The sequence below is a fragment of the Ascaphus truei genome, chromosome 1 (assembly GCF_040206685.1).
Source record: "Ascaphus truei isolate aAscTru1 chromosome 1, aAscTru1.hap1, whole genome shotgun sequence".
Taxonomy (NCBI): Eukaryota; Metazoa; Chordata; class Amphibia; order Anura; family Ascaphidae; genus Ascaphus; species Ascaphus truei.
Window position 1 is genome coordinate 69110411 of NC_134483.1, and position 16931 is coordinate 69127341.

At 41.1% G+C, this 16931-nt stretch overlaps 1 protein-coding gene across 1 annotated transcript; it reads right to left on the reverse strand.

Moving 5' to 3' along the window:
• Nucleotides 1-423: 423 nt before the first annotated feature.
• LOC142469096 (granzyme A-like) lies at nucleotides 424-16128 on the reverse strand. Its single transcript, XM_075576002.1, has 5 exons — nucleotides 16015-16128; nucleotides 13527-13668; nucleotides 10351-10492; nucleotides 8803-9084; nucleotides 424-1239 (listed from the first exon to the last, which is right to left on the reverse strand). The coding sequence occupies exons 1-5, from the start codon at nucleotides 16064-16066 to the stop codon at nucleotides 1093-1095; spliced, it is 765 nt and encodes a 254-aa protein (XP_075432117.1). The 5' UTR covers nucleotides 16067-16128; the 3' UTR covers nucleotides 424-1092.
• Nucleotides 16129-16931: the final 803 nt, after the last annotated feature.

Genomic DNA, 16931 nt, shown 5'->3' on the forward strand with positions numbered 1-16931 from the left:
AAGAGTTCCTGTTTGTGAAAATATACTTCTACCTGGACGTGCAGTCTGTCTGGGGGAAGGGGAGATAGTTCTTCCGCTGGGGCTGCTTCCAGAACTTCTGGAGCCTGCGGCAGATGGAGGGTCTGACACCAGAGTGAGAAAGAACCAGCTGTCACCTCTAGTGCCTGTCCTGTTTCCCCAACAACATCAGCGGAATCTCAGGCCTTCTGTGAGCCAACAGGTACTTAGCAGAACTTTCACACCTGGTAGCAGGGGAAATCTCCCAGAGGGTGGGAGAAATACTGCTACACAAACATTAACATATGACAAGAAATACAAATATATAAATTGTATAGGATTAGAAAAAGCAAAACGGAGCACTGGTCAGTGATAAATATTTATTTATTTAAAAATAAATAGTGGCACTTTTCCCTACAGTACGTCACGATCCAAATGAAAATAAGCGGGGGGGAAACAACAGGAGCAGAAAATACCTTTCCCTACTTGTCGAGATAAATTTGAGCTTATTTAAACACAAAAATATAATAACTTGGAATGGAAGATAGATCAATAGTACTGAACATTGATTGTTAAAGTTTAGTGACAATAGACCTTTATGGGGTTCATGTATCGAGTGCCACTACCCCTTATCGCACCCGTTCCAGGGGTTAACTCCCATTAACTCAATGATAGTTAATGCTGGAATGGTGTGATATTGTGTACCGGCACTTAATTCATATGCCCTATGTATTCAATTAATATTTATTTTTTACATTATCTTAACCAGGGGTCCCCAAAACTCAACCACACTACATTTAGCTTTAGGAATATTATTGTTCGTTAGGTATTATAATTTGACAGTAGAAAAGTGATTTAATTCAAAACTGTGATTCTTTCTCCAATAAGGTGACAGATTGGACGGCAAAGTGATAATGGTCTCGGTTGCCATATTTTATTTTCTGGGCAAGTATTTTTGTTCAGGGAAATGACCTCTTCATATCACTGGAACTGGAAGGTTCCTATAGTAGAACAAATCAGCTTCAGAAGATCGCTCTGTTTCAAATAATATTAAAAGAAAGGGGGGGGGGGGGGAAAGCAGCATGGATCACTGCTTTAAATACAACCAATTGTTTTCTTTATCCATTTAAGGTACATCTTCGTTAGTCGCGTATAAACTCCAGGTGCCTCGCCACATCCGTCACCAAATGACACAATTCCGCTGTATCTTTTGCCACAAATTAATGGTCCACCGGAATCCCCCTGCAGTAAAAGAAATATTGTGTTACATTCATGCCTCCTTCTAAATTGTCTACTAGACGTGGCACATATGTCATTTTTTGTAAGATCAGGATATTATGACAGTGTTCTTTTTATCCGTTAAGAATACCATAGTTTATTTTCATAAGTTGTATTGATGTAAGGACATTCATGAAAATCTTTTTTTTTTTTAAGTATCTTTTTATTAGGGTGTTTAAAGATAAATTTCAAAATACTACATTGTACTGTAGCATAATGTATTTACATGTACATAGGTTATTGTATAATATTATGTAGCCAGGTCCCCTGTCGGTACGGGCGCGAGCATAGCGCGTCTCTGCATTGATGTGGCTGGGTTGCTAGGGCCGCGGTCGCGTCGTGTGGGTCCTGGCGGCTCGCGGAACAGGGCACTGCCATTGCTAGCACTGTTGCGCATGTGCAGGAACTCTCATAGCGTGGGAGGACACAGAGAGGTCGCGCATGAGCATTGCAGGACTGTCAGCCCCCAGGGTGCATAGGGGCAGAGCCACATGACCCCAGGGAGCCAATAGGGCTGGAGAATGACTGTGCAGGAGCCAGAGATACATTGTGTGGGTTAGGGACTACGCAGTTAGTTGGTGACCGGAGCAGCTGGGGGAAAGTGGTAGGGTGTAGGAGTCAGTGACTCCCTGCACTAGGCCAGCAGTCCCCTAGGCCCAGATAGCCCTGAGTCACCGTAGCTGAGTGTTGTAGGGACAGGCCCTAGGTTAGGGACCCTGCCCCATTAGCTAGTTGTTAGTTAGGGAAACTGCGGACACTGCGCTTCCTGCTGAGAGACGTGGGCTCAAGTCTCTGTCATTAAAGCGAGCTGGACTATCTTCAGGGTGGGATCGCCCCCGACAGATCATCATGCGGTGGATCCTGGATATCGTGTAGGAGCGTCAGATCCTTTGCGAAGCCTGTTGGAGATCCGATCACGGGAGTGCTCGGGCAGGTACTATTAAATCCACAAGTGCACCAACGGGCCTTAGCTTAATAGTGACTGCGCAGTCACCCATATCCTCTCTCTGCAAGAGTGCGGGACATTGGGTGGGGATCCTATGGACACGGGGTGGGATCACCTGGTGTTGATTTAGCATCCTGTGCGACGCCGTAGTTAGTGTCGCCTATAGAGAGGGACACCCGTTATTCGGTGTGACTGTATAAGTGTTGTAGGTTGTTATAAGTAAAGATATTTGGTTATCACACATACCGTGTGTGTGGTTATTGTAAGATGTCCTGCGAGGAACAATTCCTGCTCTGCTAGGAACCATCGCAGGTGGAGGCGCTGCACTGAGTACAAGGTTACTCCTATTCCTAATATAATTGTCCCGGGTTCCCCGTGGCGGAGGCTCAGCCCTCCTCTGAGCCAAACAGGTAACGCACCACAACTGGTAACACTGTATGTTCTCCGCACCCACACTATATGCGATTGGGTGGGGTGGAATACCCGTTACAGTTACATAATTCAATACATATTTGCAATACCCATTTTTATTTTATTTTTTCGAACTTATAACTGGTCTTGATCTAATATCTCGACCATTTAACTCAAAACCTTGTACCATAGCTTGCTCGTGACTCCCATTCTTTCTTTTAGTTATCTGATGTGTTTAGACTAGGCTCTTCGTTTTTGCTCTGTTCTGTCATGTTGTTATGCTATGTTGTGATGCAGGAGGTTCTCTTTATTTTCTATTTCCTTTATCCGGTTTTCCGTCCGGTTTAGTTTACCATCTTATCTCGGGTGTCATCTGAATTTATTCTGTTCTAGCTGGGGAAGAGAGTTTATAATCATCTCCCATTTTCGATCAAATTTGTCATACTGATTATCTCTTACTTGTTCGGTAGATATTCTGTCTATTGTGATCAGTTTGACCAAGAGGGATTTTATAAGTTCTATGTTAGGTGCTTGTGAATCCAACCATTTGATCATAATGGCTTTTCTGGCTACCAGGAGATGAAAATCTTTTAAATGAATAGCAGTGCTAAGAGTATATCTCTGTTTTCTGCAAGAAATCATTGCTGACAAAGAATATTATTCATCTTTAAAAGTAGTTTTCCACAATGAACAAATTTAGCTTAGAGAAACATTTATCCAGGCCAAAGAGATCATTATAATAACGTTGTTTCATATAGTACTTTTCTCCCAATGGCACTCAAAGTGCTTCACAATTACAGTACGCAATACGCAGCGCATAGGAATATTTACAGACACAGTCCCTTCCCATTTGCTTAAAACGTATGTTTTTGTGCCTGAGGCACAGGGAGATAAGGTGACTTTCCCAAGATCACAAGGAGCTAACACCGGGAATTGAACCAGGTTCCCCTGATTCAAACTTAGCTGTTTCCGGAGTTAGTGTCTTTACTCACTGAGCCTCTCCTTCCCCTTATGCATTTATAGTACTAGCTACAGCGACAGCAACGGCTTGCAGCCGCAAAGCAACTCAATATAGTCAGTACCGACCGGCCTTTGTGGGCGCGAGGGCGACGTCACCGCTACCAAAATCACTGTAGTCAAAAGAATTTGAGATTTACAGAGAAAGCCGCACAACGTGACAGGCAGCAGCCAATCACATAGCCCCTTGCCGCCAGCGACATCGCAAACCAGTGTGCAACTTTTGCTACAGTGACGACGATGTGTGATGTCACGGAGAGCATCGCCGTCGCTGTAGCCAGTACTATAAACGCAGCTGTAGTTTTTCATACAAAGATCATTTAATTCTAAGGATCACTGACAGGTATCGTCTAATCTGTTAGACGGTGCCGGTGGGAGCAGAGGAGCATGTGACCGGAGCAGGACGTTACTATTGGACAGCAGGAGAGGAGCTGCACCGTAAGTCAGAAGACGCACTCCTCTCCGGCTGTTCAATAGTAACGTTCCTGCTCAGGTCACATGTTCCTCTGCTCTCACCGGCACTAGCATTGAAGGACGTCTTCTGCTGCTCCCACCAGCTGAAGAATGATGCCACTGTCTGAAGGATGTCTGCTGTGCTCCCACCGCCACCAGGATGTTGCCGTGATCCTCCTCATCCTCTGCTGCCAGCTACAGGTAAGTTTTCTGCTGCTCTGATCCTGCCGTTCTCTAAAAGCAGGATCGAGGGAGCAGAGGAGAATGTAAATTACACGGTACCGGGTTGCAGCCCGCTGGTGCTGGGTCCGGGTAATTTCCGGGTACTTAAAATATTGCCGGGTATGCCAGGTACCGTGTAATTTCCGGGTACTTGGTACATCCCTAGTAGATGGTAAAAACTTGGGACGTGAAATCAGAACTTACAAAAACCCTTTATTTGTGATTTCATACATAAGTAATCTTATATCTATTCAAGCATATTTTTACCTTGGTGTATTATGCTCCATTTTTCTCTGTTGTAAGCCTATTCCAGGAATCCAACGCCCTTTCCATGAAGTAGTACTGTACTTCTTCACATACCTCCTAATATGCCCGCACAGCACTTATTATTGGCTGTGTTAAAGCCTGACTTTATATAGTTCGGCGGGGTGTGCGCACGACAGTGAGCGTTGAGCCGGCAGATCGGGGGGAAGACTCTGAATAGAGTCCTTTTATGCTGCTGCCGCTTGACGTCACACTCTATTGCCCAATCAGGGTATGTGTGTGTGTGTGAATTTTTTGTCTTTTGCAGAAAAGCTTTTCATATTTTAAAAGTAAGCACTCCAGGCCAAGACTTTGCAGTGACTTTATTTGAAGTGAATAAGATGAATGAAAAAATAGTGTGCTACTAAAATTAATTCACACAAGTGAAAAGGAGCACTCAATATACTAGAATGCCCTCACACATATAAGTGTAATAAGGTGAGTATAGAGATAAATACAACCTCAACCCACACAACATAAGGAGCGTCTGCAGCCGTCAAGGGGGGTGGCTCAGCACTCCTACGCACTGGAGAAAAGGGAAAAAACACTGCGCACAACACTCATCGTGAAGAGTGAAACATTAATGTATATTAATAGTAATTCAAGATTACATAGTTACATAGTTACATAGTAGATGAGGTTGAAAGAAGACGTACGTCCATCAAGTTCAATCTATGCTAAATTTAGACAACAAATACTTTATCCTTTATCTATACTTACTTATTGATCCAGAGGAAGGCAAACAAAAAACCCAAGAGTCATATCATCCAATGATATCTCATAAGGGGGAAAATAAATTACTTCCTGACTCCAAAAATTGGAAATCGAATTAATCCCTGGATCAACATCCTTCCCATGTATACTTATTTGGTATATCCCTGTATACCTTTCCTTTCTAAAAAGATGTCAACCTTTTTTTGAACAAATCTATTGTATCTGCCATCACAGTCTCCATGGGTAATGAATTCCACATTTTAACTGCCCTTACTGTAAAGAACCCTTTCCTTTGTTGCTGGTGAAATCTCCTTTCCACCAACCTTAAAGGATGGCCCGAGTCCTTTGTGCTGCCCGTGGGATGAATAGTTCTTTTGAAAGCTCCTTGTATTGTCCCCGAATATATTTGTATATAGTTATCAGATTCCGTCTTAGATGCCTCTTTTCTAATGTAAATAAATCTAATTTAGCTAGCCTCTCCTCATAAGTTAGATTGTTCATCCCCTTTATTAATTTGGTGGTTCTTCTCTGCACTCTCTCTTGTTCCATAATGTCTTTTCTTAGGATTAGTGCCCAAAATTGTACTCCATATTCAAGATGTGGTCTTACTAATGCTTTGTAAAGGGGCATAATTATGTTTACTTCCCTTCCATCCACGTGTCACGTATCCTGGTCCTCCTGCGGGGATGTGCAAGGAGCAGAAGGTTACGTGTGTGCTGTATGCCTTTGTGAGACTCCGTGTTCCTACCAGCCCGAGTGACGTCATCATTGGCGGACTCTCCCGTGTCACGTGGCCTGGTTCTCCTGCGGGGCTGCACGCTGAGTAAGAAGTGGTTTGTGTGCTGAATACCACTGTGGGACTTGACATCTAAGTGCTGTAAAATATAAACAGACAAACAAAAGATTCCCCCTTGAATGCAGTCAGATAGATCAGTAGATGTGATATGATTAATGCATTAAAAAACCTTTAATCACATATAAACTTATAAAATAATGTTGTAAAGACGGACATGGTAAAAACAGTCCAGGGCCAATCCCTAATGGACTGTTTTTACCATGTCCCTCTTTACAACATTATTTTATAAATTTATATGTGATTAAAGGTTTTTTAATGCATATATCACATCTACTGATCTATCTGAGTGCATTCAAGGGGGAATCTTTTGTTTGTCTGTTTACATTTATCCTCATCCCCTTTTGCACCAGTATATGGCCTTATTTACTTGCTCTATATTATTCATTATACCTCTGCTGATGCGGGAGCTCTCCTCTGTCCCCTTCCCCTCCCCTCCTTCCCATCCCTGCAATTTTTTGTGCTGTAATATATAGTTTGGCAGTCTGCACCGAACTGCTTGGCTCTACCTTTACCTGCACGGAGGACTATACGTGCTGTGTTATGAGACTGTCTTTTTTCATGACTGTGAGGACTGGACCATCCTGCCACTGATGAGAAGTGATCCTGATATTAACTTCCTGATCTGTGTTTCCAGTGTGCGGTAACTCATGATACATGTCATGCCTGTTTGCTTTTTATCTGATGTACTGTACGCAGAACCTTGAATTACTATTAATATACATTAATGTTTCACTCTTCACGATGAGCATTGTGCGCTGTGTTTTTTCACTTTATTTGAAGTACCTCATTCTGTTTGGGTGTAGAAAAATGTGCCACACACAAGCAACATTGAAAGCAGTACTGCTAGATAACGTCTATATAAATATTTCTGGAAAAAACGTCCTTTTCACAATTTCGTTTTTGTTGTCAGAGCGGTGATATTTTCAGTAACATTTGGTCAGTATTCCCAGCCAAGAGATGCTGCTAGTTTATTCAGTATTGGACATAATAGCCAGCATTTTGCATGAATACGTCTTTATGAGATGGTTACCGGTTTCGCCGCTATTTCTCCCTCCAGTGTCTCCAATCAGGGTGTGACGTCATGGCCACGCCTACCCGTGTGCGTCATAGCCACGCCCGTCTATCGCTCAGAGCACTGAAGTCTATACAAAAAGTGCGCTTCACGCGCACGAGCATTCGCGCACGTCCGTGCCAACTATAAAACAAGTAGTTTATAGTTGGCGCGTTCACGCGTGTGCTAATGCGCGTGCATGTGAAGCACATTTTTTGTGTGTACGGTCTGTACTGCTCTGTGAGTGACAGGTGGGCGTGGCAATGATGTCACACCCGGCTTCACACACAAACACAACCTGCACAGTTTTCTCTGCATGTCTACAAGGCATTTACAGCACATTCACGGCTGCTGCCGCAGCAACGGGGTTAATGTTTGTGTCAGCTGCAAGATGTGGCAATCTGTTTTATTCAATGTAAAGTAGATCTGTCATGCTGAGTGGTTTGCAGCAGCTCTACCCTGGCAGATTTTATTGATGCTGCTGAAATGTATAAATGTATAAAACTTGACCTGCACCTCCTGCCCCCGGGAACACCCTCCCCTCCTCTCCGGACCTATCCCAGCCACGCTGTGATTGACTTGTCAGAGTCACGTGGCGCAGCAGCAGCACGAAAATATAAATGTCGCGTATTTGCTGTGATCTGCCGCGCCACCGCTCACTGCCGTGCGTGCGCGCAACTGAAGTATAGCACGCCAGGACACAGCAAATTATAAGCGCCGCGCGTGCACTACCGCACACTATATTACGGGCCTAATAAGCCTACCCCTCTTAAGGCTTGGTATAATAGTATGACCTCTTGCTCTAGCCAGTGGCGGATTTCCCTTTTGGCTGATTTGGCAATAGCCTAGAGTGGACATTTTTTGTTTGTGTGAGTGTGTGTGTCTTAACTTTTCCATAGCAGGCCTTCTCCTGCCGTCATAACAACGTGGGGTCACATGCCGGGTCACATCAGTTACCATGACAATGCGACATCGTATGCCGAGGAGGAGGGCCGCCCCCCAGACTGCAGGTGGCAGAAACATAAGTCTGCCACTGGTTGTAAACCTACTTTTCGCCTGAAATATGCTTTCTACCTTTACCTTATTGAAACATTTATTATATTTGAACATTTCAATCATATTCCTAGTCTCCTCTAAACTGTACATGTTTAATATTTCCTATCCGGTTTTAAGATGGAAATCATGCACCATTTTAGTAGCTCTTTTTGCACAGTCTCCAGTTTATTTATGTCACAGTACTCAGAGAGAGGTCTTACTAATGATCTATAAAGTGTATACACTACTGTACTGTACATCTCTCTTTTTGCTGTTAATGCCTCTCCCAATGCAATCTAGCATTTTGCTGGCTTTCCCCATTGCTTTGCTATATTATTTTCCAACTCTTCAATCAACAGAAATAATGACTCACAGTCCCCTTTCCTTTATAGTGGTTGGCATTGTAGCGCCCATAATACTCATTATTACGTGTAACAGTAGTTTTCTTTTTTAATAAATAAGTGAAACATATCTGTAAATACATGCAGCAGTTCTTTTAAAGGTCCTTGTAACTCTTACCTGACATGCATCGTCCTTGCGGTTTGGTCTTGACCCCGCGCATAGCATGCTGTTGGTTATTTGCGCTTTCACTTGGGTTTTCATTGCATATATTTCTTTGCAGGTGTTTCTGTCTACAATGGTGAGATTTGCTTCCCGGAGAACCTGTGAGTCCGTCTCGCTGTCTGGTGCGGTGACTCCCCACCCTGCAGTGCTGCACATTCTGCCAGCTCGAATATCTTTATCAGAGGTTGGTAGTGGAAGAAGTTTCACAAATTTGTTTAACTTTGCAAGGCTACCCAGCTGCAAAACGGGAAAACATATTTACTGTACCGACAGAAAAGAAAAATCTTCAGCTATCTCTATAGCAGCATAGTGTGTTTAATTGCACTTAGTGGTATATTTAAATAATGTGAACGGTCTACTGTATTATTACCGTGACCCACTTACACTTGGCATCTAAGTAAAATATTATTGCATATTCATTATGAGCTTGATGATGAAGTGTTAAAGAATTAAAGCGTTAAGGCTTAAGGACAATTATGGGGCACTAGCATTGCCCCAGATGTAAAATAAAAAGCCCCATAGATTTGAAATTATTATATTTTCTTTGATGCTGTACATACTGTGCGTTTTTCGTCCCAGATATATGCTCCATTTTAATTTCGATACATACAATATACGGCTTGGCACAGGCACTGTATCATGCGGTATCATGCGGTGTCATGCTGTGTCATGCTGTGTCATGCGGTGTCATGCTGTGTCATGCTGTATCATGCTGTGTCATGCTGTATCATGCTGTATCATGCTGTGTCATGCTGTGTCATGCTGTGTCATGCTGTATCATGCTGTATCATGCTGTATCATGCTGTTACAGTCCCCTTTTTGGGGAATGCCCTTGAGTTCACGAAGACATTTTACCAGAATTATAAGGAATGTAACAAAAGTTGCAAAAGGGCAATCAAATTAGCAAAAAATGAAAATGATTGCAATAGAAAGTAAGATCAACCCTAAAAAGTTATTTAATTACCATAATAACAACAACAAAATTGGAAAAGAAAACATAGGACCCTTTCAGTGTGAGAGAGAAAATAGAACAAAGTTCTTAACCACTTCTTCCCAGTAGTTGGGCAGAAAACAGCATGTAAATAAAGCTGTAATGAGTTTATTAGGAGAGACCTAAAAGTGTGAGAGTACTAATGAGATAAAAAGAAGTCCTTAAATGTTCACAGCTCTTATGTTGGGGTATATGTATATCTGTAACAGGGGATAATGCAGCCAGTGACCGCCTTTATGGCAGTAACTGACTGGTTCTCCTCATATGTCCTGGAACACACTGCCCCTACACTTTAGCGAAAAATCCTCTTCATGTGGATATAAGCAAGAGAACAGGAGGATAATCCATGGCGCTACTCACTGTATTGGTCTCTCCTCTGGAGCGTGCATCTATTGGTACAGTATGGTGTAATAGAGAAAAATCCAATGCTATTTGATGTTAACTGCATAGTACTCCAATCTTTAAGTAAACATTACCATTTTGCAATACTTAATTTACGAATGCATCTTTACCTTTACAAGTTTGATGTCGTTGGTCTTTTTCATATAGTTAAAGTCTGGGTGTTGAACTATTCTGCTAATATTACATTTCTGTTGTTCTTTTTCTGCCTTTTGCCATTGATGAGCACCAAGGATAACCTCCGTTTTCTGGTCACTACAAAAAACAAAACTTCTTAACAATGTAAATTCTATTTACATTTTAATTAAAAACTAGTTTCTTTTTGTGGTATCTAGAAGGAGCCAAACCGTGCAAATACAGGTAAACTCTTTTTCTTTTTAGTTTAAGCAAGTCGTTATAATGTATATGTCAGGGGGATTGTCCGACTCAAATGCCAGTTGTTCCGTGTCTCTGAAAAGAATATTAGGAACACACTCCTCTTAGCTACCAGTTTTCACCCAACGCCTTTAAAAAAAAGTCTGCCCCACTCCCAATTGATCAGGGTGGCAAGGATTACTAGTGACCTTCAAGTTCTTGAACCAGCCTCAACTGCTATTGAAAATAGATTCCTTGAAAGGGATTACCCTAAAAGTGAAGTGGATGGTGCTATATACAAAGCCCTCATGCAGCCACTTGGAGATCTGCTTAAGATGGCTACTAACCCCAATGATGAACTAGACAATGCCTTTGTCAGTAGTACTTAATCCAGTGTCTCCTGTGACTTTAAAAAGATTATTCCGAGACACTGGCACATTATTAGCTCGGACCCTACTATTGGTACCAGTGTCCCATTCAAGCTTACATTTTGTTATATAAGAGGAAAGAACCTCTGAGATTACCTGGTGAAAACGGACCTTGACTCAGTGAATGTATATACAGGTGGAAATTGGTTAACATCTAAGAAAGGGGCTTTCAAGTGCCCTGGATGTGTGAATTGTAAATATCACATTGTAGGTTCATCATTAACCACCCACACACTAGAGCCAGGATTGAAATCAAACAAAGACTGGCCTGTGATTGTTGTTTTGTGGCGTACCTTTTGTGATGTCCCTGTGATCTAATATACATTGATAAGACAAAAAGGAAACTAAAAGAGTGGATAGCTCAACACAGGTCATCCATCAAATTAACCTTACATGGTACATTGTTGCATCCTGATCTTAAGCAATAACCAGTGGCCAGATATTTCGTGGAATTTGGACATCAGATGTCATAATTTCAGTTCATGCCAATTGACATAGTGTTACGCTCTAATAGAGGTGGAGACCATGATATGTTGTTACTACAAAGGAAAGCTCGCTGGATTTTTCATCTTAAAACTAGAGCGCGCTTTAGATTAAATGACGAACTCAGTCTGGCATGTTTTCTATGAACGCTGCTTTCACATTGGAAATATTTCCCTCTGGACTGTTGATCAGGCTCAGAATGCATTGTAGCCCTTTTTGGCTGTATCGTAACCTAGGACTCTTATTGAAGTGGTCCTGGCTGCTAGATCTGTATACTACAGTATGATGACTATTCCTAATGTTAATATGTCCTTTGTATTGACACTAGTTCATACTCCTCAATAGGTCTGTGTATAACATTAAGTTCTGTGATAGTGCATATCGTGTTCATGATATTTGATTGTGTTTAACCCTTAGCAGTCAGTCCTGACCCCTGCCCTTATAAAGTGTGGGTTGTGTATATTATCTCTACAAATTGGCATCCTGGTGATTGGTGGCAATCCCAGCTTGATACCCACTATCTATTATTAGGCATTTTCAAGGCACACATATATTGTTTGACTGCTATCTATATATTTACTGCCTGCACTTATCTTGCGCTTATCCAGTTCTGTATTAGTAACATTGGAAGCGCTGTGTACTGTGTCGGTATTCTGTCTCTCTGTCTCTCTGTCTCTCTGTCTCTCTGTCTGTCTGTCTCTGTCTCTCTCTGTCTGTCTGTCTCTCTGTCTGTCTCTCTGTCTCTGTCTGTCTGTCGGTCTGTCTCTCTGTCTGTCTGTCTCTCTGTCTGTCTGTCTCTCTGTCTGTCTGTCTCTCTGTCTGTCTCTCTGTCTGTCTCTCTGTTTCTCTCTCTCGACAGAAATTGTTTAAAAAATATTCATTTGTACTAATGGAGAATTATGTAATGTAATAAAACAGTTTGTTTGGAAATGTGTTTTTGCCTGTTGTGTCATAACTTACACAATTGTGGAAATGTTTTTGGCCATTAAGTCACAACTAACACAATTCTGGGTGTCATTTCTATAATTATTTGACAAAAATGTAATCAACTTGGTAAAAAGCGTCTTTATGTGTACACTGATATAACATAATCCCCAAATGGAAAAAAATGACACATTAAAGAAAACTAATGACTGAATGGGTTAAGTAAAGATTAGATATAGGATATTATACCTGTTGTTAAGAAATCACTAAATTTTTTAAAACGTTTGTTCTGCTCTAAAAAAAAAAAAGAGGGGGTTTCAGTGGGTAAAGACCAAGCAAGGAGTAAAAAAAAAATCCAGAACATTTAAAAACATGTAATGGGAAGATGTCACATTATTAACACGGGCTACCCAGTGTTAATATATAAACTGATCTAACTTTACTGGGACCTCATTTAAGAAAACAAAAAGGCATACTGTACTGTATATAGAACTAAACTGCTACATGCTCCATCATTATTCTGTTTCCCTTATTTTTGTGGTTATTCAAACTGTATTAGCAGGTTGAGATATACTACAGTATATGGCAAAATGACCCAAATTCAATTGTTGTATCTATTAATACTTTGTAATATTGTGAAATGATTTGCAGCATTCCCATTTTGCCCTCATGTTAATTTAGGATAGAGTTTATGCTTCTACGTTCACTCTGATTTTCTGAGTACTATAAGTAAATAATAAAACAATAATCTAAAATATGCTGTTCATGAGAAGTTGAAGCACAAAAAACAATGCAGATAATGCCATAGGCAATGCAAGACTCCCTTTCCATTCATTTGTACAGTACAATCTCCTCGTACAGTAGATATTTCAATATACTGAGGAGGACTAGTCAACTTTTGCTTCAATTTGACACTAGTGGAAAGCACACACGGTTTAAAGGTTTCTCCGAAAGATTTTTTTTTTGTGGTAAATCTAATGAATTTTGTTCCTTAGTACTAAAGAACATCTTTGGTAAATAAGGGTAGACACTGGTCTATAAATAATTATATTTGAAAACTCTACTGTAAATGTACAGTATGACAAAAAAAAGGTACTTACACTTTACAATGAGCTGCTGTTAACACCCAGTTTTCTTTAATCAATGCTCCTCCACATATGGATGTATGTTGATCTAATAGGGCCATGTATGGTCTCGAATGAGGAACAGCATCTTTCCCTCCAATAATTTCCACAGCGACATCTAGAGATTGAAACACATTTGACGACTACAATCAAAACATTTCTTTAAACATCCAAGCCCCTCCATCAATAATATATCCAAGCGCCTCCATCAATAATATATCCAAGCCCCTCCATCAATAATATATCCAAGCCCCTCCATCAATAATATATCCAAGCCCCTCCATCAATAATATATCCAAGCCCCTCTATCAATAATATATCCAAGCCCCTCCATCAATAATATATCCAAGCCCCTCCATCAATAATATATCCAAGCCCCTCCATCAATAATATATCCAAGCCCCTCCATCAATAATATATCCAAGCCCCTCCATCAATAATATATACAAGCCCCTCCATCAATAATATATCCAAGCCCCTCCATCAATAATATATCCAAGCCCCTCCATCAATAATATATCCAAGCCCCTCCATCAATAATATATCCAAGCCCCTCCATCAATAATATATCCAAGCCCCTCTATCAATAATATATCCAAGCCCCTCCATCAATAATATATCCAAGCCCCTCCATCAATAATATATCCAAGCCCCTCCATCAATAATATATCCAAGCCCCTCCATCAATAATATATCCAAGCCCCTCCATCAATAATATATTCAAGCCCCTCCATCAATAATATATCCAAGCCCCTCCATCAATAATATATACAAGCCCCTCCATCAATAATATATCCAAGCCCCTCCATCAATAATATATCCAAGCCACTCCATCAATAATATATCCAAGCCCCTCCATCAATAATATATCCAAGCCCCTCCATCAATAATATATCCAAGCCCCTCCATCAATAATATATCCAAGCCCCTCCATCAATAATATATCCAAGCCCCTCCATCAATAATATATCCAAGCCCCTCCATCAATAATATATCCAAGCCCCTCCATCAATAATATATCCAAGCCCCTCCATCAATAATATATCCAAGCCCCTCTATCAATAATATATCCAAGCCCCTCCATCAATAATATATCCAAGCCCCGCCATCAATAATATATCCAAGCCCCTCCATCAATGATATATCCAAGCCCCTCCATCAATAATATATCCAAGCCCCTCTATCAATAATATATCCAAGCCCCTCCATCAATAATATATCCAAGCCCCGCCATCAATAATATATCCAAGCCCCTCCATCAATAATATATCCAAGCCCCTCCATCAATAATATATCCAAGCGCCTCCATCAATAATATATCCAAGCCCCTCCATCAATAATATATCCAAGCCCCTCCATCAATAATATATCCAAGCCCCTCCATCAATAATATATCCAAGCCCCTCCATCAATAATATATCCAAGCCCCTCCATCAATAATATATCCAAGCCCCTCCATCAATAATATATCCAAGCGCCTCCATCAATAATATATCCAAGCCCCTCCATCAATAATATATCCAAGCCCCTCCATCAATAATATATCCAAGCCCCTCCATCAATAATATATCCAAGCCCCTCCATCAATAATATATCCAAGCGCCTCCATCAATAATATATCCAAGCCCCTCCATCAATAATATATCCAAGCGCCTCCATCAATAATATATCCAAGCCCCTCCATCAATAATATATCCAAGCCCCTCCATCAATAATATATCCAAGCCCCTCCATCAATAATATATCCAAGCCCCTCTATCAATAATATATCCAAGCCCCTCCATCAATAATATATCCAAGCCCCGCCATCAATAATATATCCAAGCCCCTCCATCAATGATATATCCAAGCCCCTCCATCAATAATATATCCAAGCCCCTCTATCAATAATATATCCAAGCCCCTCCATCAATAATATATCCAAGCCCCGCCATCAATAATATATCCAAGCCCCTCCATCAATAATATATCCAAGCCCCTCCATCAATAATATATCCAAGCGCCTCCATCAATAATATATCCAAGCCCCTCCATCAATAATATATCCAAGCCCCTCCATCAATAATATATCCAAGCCCCTCCATCAATAATATATCCAAGCCCCTCCATCAATAATATATCCAAGCCCCTCCATCAATAATATATCCAAGCCCCTCCATCAATAATATATCCAAGCGCCTCCATCAATAATATATCCAAGCCCCTCCATCAATAATATATCCAAGCCCCTCCATCAATAATATATCCAAGCCCCTCCATCAATAATATATCCAAGCCCCTCCATCAATAATATATCCAAGCCCCTCCATCAATGATAGATGTCCATTCAACATGCAATATTTTATCAATCATGCTCTTTATGTTTTAATTCAAATTTACATTGAAGCATTGTCATAAAAAAATAATGTTATGTACAAAATAAAGCTAAATGGCACCAAACAATTCAAATGTCATTTGTACTTACTTCCATGAATGATTAAGACAAAATGAATAAGTAACACAGAGAAGAGACTCATTCTTGCCCTAGTCCTGTTTGTACGACTTATCACCGATATGATGTCGGCTGTAGAAGAGATGAGGTATAAATGCTTTCTGAGAAACATGACTTATGAAATTGAACCATTGTTTTGAATCACTGTGGTTTGCATTCGTGTATTGTGGTCTGAGACCTGCGTTGTCTCTTCACTCTTCAAAGAGAAAATGTTTCACACATGGAAACGTTTTTTTTTTTTTTAATAAACATTATTATTTTTTAAATTGTAAAATTATGAAATGGAATCCAATTTAAGAAAGTAAAAAAAAAAAGAGTCTGTCACGGAAGCCCAGAACTTAACTCCGGCATCAAGGCACCAGACACGACAAAGCAGTTCAATAAAGAATTTTTTTTCCAGCCGGAGCCAGCAAGCACAACACAAAAACACAATCAGAGCTAAATTCCCTGAAAGAGGGGCATACGGAGGGAATCTTAGCTGCTAGGTGCTGAGCACCACATTGAAGCCTTACCCTGGGTTTGCTCCACACTCCGCAGGGGTAGGGACATTCCAGACCTCTCTGGTGCAATTCTCGTCAGAGCCCTCTCAAATCTGCCGCTTTAAAGTCCTGCTCTCCACTTCTCCAGCAAGACACAGTCGCGTAGCACAAAAGCCCTTTTGAATCTCCCGCTCCGTTTGGCTCCTAGTTTAATTTTCAGCCTGGGAGCACACCGCTTAGTTAACCTCCACATTAGGATCAGGATCAGAATCATCCCTGGAGCGCTGATCGGGTCCCCTTACATAGATTTCCCTCTGTCGTAGGAAATCATAGCAGAAGGGCCCGCGACCAATCACAGCATGGATGCTCGTCTGCATTGGCCAATAAGGGCTGGGGCGGGGCGGAGAGAGT

What these genes read in the sequence shown, in the direction of transcription:
- LOC142469096 (XM_075576002.1), bottom strand. Translation starts at nt 16,066, where the DNA reads ATGAGTCTCTTCTCTGTGTTACTTATTCATTTTGTCTTAATCATTCAT. An exon ending in TGTCTTAATCATTCATGGAA is followed by an intron (nt 13,669 to 16,014) that starts GTAAGTACAAAT and finishes TTCAATCTCTAG; the next exon opens with ATGTCGCTGTGGAAATTATT. An exon ending in ACGACATCAAACTTGTAAAG is followed by an intron (nt 9,085 to 10,350) that starts GTAAAGATGCAT and finishes CCCGTTTTGCAG; the next exon opens with CTGGGTAGCCTTGCAAAGTT.